Source organism: Bactrocera neohumeralis, chromosome 2 (assembly GCF_024586455.1).
Source record: "Bactrocera neohumeralis isolate Rockhampton chromosome 2, APGP_CSIRO_Bneo_wtdbg2-racon-allhic-juicebox.fasta_v2, whole genome shotgun sequence".
Taxonomy (NCBI): Eukaryota; Metazoa; Arthropoda; class Insecta; order Diptera; family Tephritidae; genus Bactrocera; species Bactrocera neohumeralis.
In genome coordinates, this window is record NC_065919.1 from 19,644,806 (window position 1) to 19,650,237 (window position 5,432).

Here is a 5,432-nt window from a genome sequence, read left to right on the forward strand (position 1 = left end):
TACAAATAGTGTCTGAAGTACCTTGCTCATCTAAAATTCTCAAAAGGAAGGAAGATCTAATGCCGGTCAATCAAGATATCTTAATGATATTTTGAGAGCCTCTCCACTTGAAAATAATGCACCCATGTGTTAAAAATGCCAAGTATAAAGAATTTCGAACTTCCAATTGACTTTATTCAGAAAACGTATTTTTTCTGAATATATAATAATGTGTGCTTGTACTAAAATTGATAAAATTGGGTCAATACGTTCCATATATATGTACCATATATTTATGGGGCTACCTAATATAAGGACTTTCGATCTTCCGGTTGTCTGTATGTTTTTTAAGGTGAATGTATAAGATATTTTTCCAAACTTTGAAGTACAATCTTGTATATTATACTACGATTGTGGTACGTTTTACTTCTGGGCTAATACTTAATACTATATATCATGATTGTCGTTATTATAGTGAAATCAATATTCGGTATTGGTCAAATTGTGAGCAATCTCATACAAATTCGGAAGAATAATATTTTCGCGAGTATCCTTGAGTTATGCTAAAACTAAAGGCAAGGAGCCCAGACTTTTCCCAATACTCACATAGTTAGACTTTTCAGCTGTAATGTAAGCAAATAAAATGAATGATTTATTTCCAGATTTATTTCAACCGTCTCTAAGTTTATCCATTCATTATCTTTGCTGAATATTGGAAAATCAGGCTTACCTCCTTTTGTAGGTTTTGAGCCTTCCGTCAAAGTCTGTTCTTGAATTGGGTAAAGCTTATACATGCACGGAAAATTCCCGGAAAAATTGTCTACATATACCACTACCTGCTGTACGAAACAATATATCACCTCTTCAGACCCACCTTTTCAAAAATTTGTACCTGCACGGTAAGTCTTCGAACAAATTATATATCCGTATACCTGCTATACGAAACAATAGATCATACCTTCAGACCCATCTTTTTGGAAACAGGTAGATGAGTCTGAAATATACCTAAGCATGTCCGTATAAATAGACCGCGAAAGTGAAAATATAGTTCAAAACCAAAAATCTATTCGTTAGAGAAACAAGTAAATTTCAAGTATAAACAAGCTCTTCCAGAAAAATCATGGCATCAAATATTTCTAGCAACGGTTATTCTGGACACAAAATCGATCGGTATAGTGACAACCGACATCGTTCTACATATGAAAAAGAGAACACTTCGAAAAGTTTAAATTCAGCTGACGTATCTCGTTGTAGTATTCGCGAACGACTCATCCACTTATTAGCAGTGAGGCCATTTAGCAAGTTAGAGCTAACTTCACGGCTGCAAAAGGAAGGAATTCGAAATCATGAGCGCTCGTCTGTTAATAGCATACTCATGGCTATTGCTCAGCTCCGGAACCAAAAGTACAACCTTCGATTGCATATGTGGTATTATGTAAATGAAAATTGGCCCTTTTATACTGAGAAAGAGCAGAATGAAGTCAAGCGGAATAAGCCACAAGATCCAACTCCATCACACAACTCGACCAAGGTAGATCAGAATGAAGTCAAGTGGAATAAGCCACGAAACCCAACTCCATCAGACAATTCGACCATTGGAAGCTCATATGAAGTCTCAAAAAGTGTAAACACATCTGGGGTATCTTGTTGTCATATCCGGGAACGACTCATTCACTTGTTGGCATTGAAACCATTCAGCAAATTCGAGCTATTTTCACGACTACAAAAGGAGGGAATTCGTGACGATGACCGCTCGTCCATTAAAAGCATACTCATGGATATTGCTACAGTCCGCAACAATGTATATAGCTTACGTGGGCATGTGTGGGAAGACGTGAATGGAAATTGGCCCTTCTATACTGAGGATGAGCAGAATCAAGTCAAGCGGAATAAGCCACAAGACCTATCTCCATCACACAATTCGAACGACAGCAGCTCGTGTGGGAGCCTGAGTCCACTATCTAGTCCCACACAACAGATAGACAGTTTGGAATACGAATATTTACCACCACCAAAGAAGCAACGTATAAGTCGTGTGATACCCAACAGTAAACATGACGTCGCCAGCTCCAGCAGGACCGGTAACAAAATTGATAATAATACAGCACAGTTCAGTAGCCATTCGACGAAGAAAGCTCCTAGTGATACCACTAATCGTGTCTTGGTCAGCTCCAACTCAATCAATAGTAACATAACAATTAACAACTCAACGCATTGCAATAACCATTGGACGAAAAATGATTCTAAGGATCAAAAGAAGGACATTTCGAGAAGCAATGGCGACCAACTTAAACTGAATAACGATGGAAATTCAAAACAGCAACGAACTGAACCCCAAAGTGATCTGCCAAAGAAGAATGGGAGTCTAACGGAGTCAGCAGCACCAGCGGCAAGAAAGAATTATACATTGATTGATATTTTCGGAGATGATATTACAAACCCTACAAAGAGAACTACCAAAGGCGCGTCTCATAAAAGAAAGGCTACAAATTCTGACCTACAGCAACAATCTCAACCTCAACGGAACTTGACTGAGAGGTCTGAGAGTTTGGCGGAGCCGGTGGCACCCGCCACTAAAAAAGAATATAAGTTGATTGATCTATTCGGTGATGATATTGCAACACCCCCAAAAAATATCACTAATGACCGGGAAATACAGCATAAAAAGGAGTCTTCAGATGAAAACTTACGGCGGCACACACAACCTCAACTGCACTTGTCGAAGAAGAGCGAGACTTTAAAAAAATCAGCATCTCCAAGAAAGAAGCAGCGAATGATTGAATTATTCGGAGAGGATTGGGATTAAGAATCAAATAGCGATTAGTTTAGTTTTGTATATAAGTTTTGTATGTTATAAATATTATTTCTAAGAATAAATAGACAACCTTGTAAATCCGCTTTTGTACCACCTTAAAACCATGTTCGCTTATATTTTAAACTTTGAACAAGATGTTGATAATCATGCCAAAACTTTTTTAATAACGGAGACGGTCGAGTGTATCTATCTTAAATCTCGTTGTTCCATCGAATTATTTGGAGCATATATTTTGTTCTGATAGCGTTTGTCATAAATGTTAATTAAGCCCTGAGCACTTCAGGACTTTCTATAGCTTTATAAGAAGATTCCCTAGCTGTTTACGTATTAATTTTCGTTTTTCAATATATGGTGGGCTTAGAAAGCTTCAGAGCTGATGTACCACATATTTGAAAAGAAATGATTAGTATATTATGTTCCAATTCTTCCAACATTTATTGCTTAGATCCTTAGATCTTTCGATTTGACGATTCAACTTCATAGGAAGCTGAAAGTCTTCACAGAAGTCCACATTGTGTTTACTATTCTTTGTTGTTATCGGTGAAATATTGACAGCAGAACAGTACCACTGGCTCAGTCTTTATTTCAGTGAATTAAGGAAAGTATCCATATCAAAACTGGTTATGGTTGCAATATATATGTTAGGTTAGGTTGTGTTAAACTGGTAGGCAATAAGACATGCATAGACCAGTTTTGATCCTTTGAGATACCAGTTGGAGTTCAGTTCCTAGGTCCAAGAGAAGTAGTCATCCGTTAGGATGCCTGTCCTTGACGTAAATTTTAACAGATTCCGCGGTCTGACTATCGATACCTCCTCCAGTGGTGGCCTCCTCTAAACATTTTCTGCAGTCTTCTCGATCTGTTAGTTCCATTATGCAGAATGTGCCGCCTCCAAGCAGTGACCCGTTAGTATTCCGATCATTTTCCAGTTTTGCACCCAGGTAGCTCGTTCCATTGGGTTTTTTTCCTTTCCCATGTTTCTGTCGAGAGCGTCGTATAGACAATGCATGGATTTGTCAATGTTTATCACGTTTTCGTATGTTAGCCCAACGCAATTCTTGGCAATATCGCTCACTATTTCATTGCCATCGATGCCTTTGTGGCCTGGCACCCAGTAGAAATGAAGTTGCTTACTTTTACAAACACTTTCCACTGTTTCTCTGCCTCCCAAGGCACTTCTGGCCGATATGCGATACGAGGATACTGCCTTGATTGCTTCTTGGCTGTCTACGTGGAATTGCCTGTAGGTGCATTAGAGGCCAGCTCCACTGCTTTCACAATAGCAAAGGTCTTAGCTTGAAATATACTGCAGTGGTCCGGCAACTTAAAACTTTCCGCACCAACTCCATCCTCCATTTTCGAGCCAGTTGCTTTCATACAATTCAATGAGGTTCTGAGAGGACTTTCAAGGGGTTAACTCGTACACATATTTGTAGTGTAAACCACAATTGCTTGCAATTCAAATTTTATACTGTTTGTTTGCTTATTTTCGAAACACCGTTATTGCAGTCATATGCAAATATTCACACATACACAAACACATCCATATGGAATTGAATATTTATGAAATACTTTGTGTACGTCTTGTTTATTGTATTACGCTCCTTTTCATTGCCGTATCAGGTGGGCGTGTAATTTTGCTTAAACAGGAAATTAAATTGAAATCGAGTAGAGCAAAACACGGTGAAGATTTCATTTCGCCCAACAAACATACGGAACATTTCACCATGTGTTGTTTTTTTTTTAGTTTTTCCACCAATATTATTGCTGTAGTATTGCTGTTGTTTTACTTCCAGTTGTTGTTATTATTATGGCTTTTTTGTTTGTTATTATTAAGATCATTTGGCATTTGGCCAAACAAATTTTTTGTTTCTTTTCTTTGAGTGCGCTCGTGTCAATTCTTGCAATGTTAATAATATTACAGTCACACATACTATTTATGTATATATGTATTTTGTGGGACCCTACAAGAAATTTTAATTTTAAGTTCTGTTTTGACATTTGTGTAGTCAACACATGCGAAATACACAATAATTGGTCGGTGACTTTGGCACAACGTGAATTTCGTCGCAGATTTCCTGGCCGTCCGACGCCTACTGGTGAAACACTACGACCTTTAACCGCTTGCCTCGAATGGACTGGCACAACACCAGATGCTGTGAGGCGCAGCAGACCTCTTAGTGGCCGTTTTGCAGAGAATATTGCTGCTGTTGCCGAGGATGTTATGGAAGCGCCGTCGACATCGAGGGTCGACCAATCAGTCGACGGTGTTTAATTTTGGTAAAAGATTTGCAGATTTTCCGTAGTTCATCAGCTTTTTGACGCCAATTTAAGTCATAAAAAAAGGAAGATGATTTTTCATCAAAAATAATCATGAGTGATGAGGCCCATTTCGATCTTAGCGGGTACGTAAATAAGCAAAATTTAAGCTGAAAGTCACTGTATGGTGTGCTGTTTTCGGAGGAGTCATCAGACCTTTATTCTTCGAAGACGTCGCGAGCCAAACGGTTACTGTGAGTGGTGAGCGCTACAGGGCAATGATCAACGAGTTCTTTTTGCCGCAACTTGAGGAACTGGGATTGGAAAAAATGTGGTTTCAACAGGACGGTGCAACGGCACACACTGCACGTGCCACAAC

At 38.8% G+C, this 5,432-nt stretch overlaps 1 protein-coding gene across 1 annotated transcript; it reads left to right on the forward strand.

Moving 5' to 3' along the window:
• Positions 1 to 1,402: 1,402 nt before the first annotated feature.
• LOC126751186 (RNA polymerase II elongation factor Ell-like) lies at positions 1,403 to 2,785 on the forward strand. The gene has a single exon (XM_050461231.1). It carries the CDS (start codon positions 1,403 to 1,405, stop codon positions 2,783 to 2,785), a length of 1,383 nt encoding a protein of 460 aa, XP_050317188.1.
• Positions 2,786 to 5,432: the final 2,647 nt, after the last annotated feature.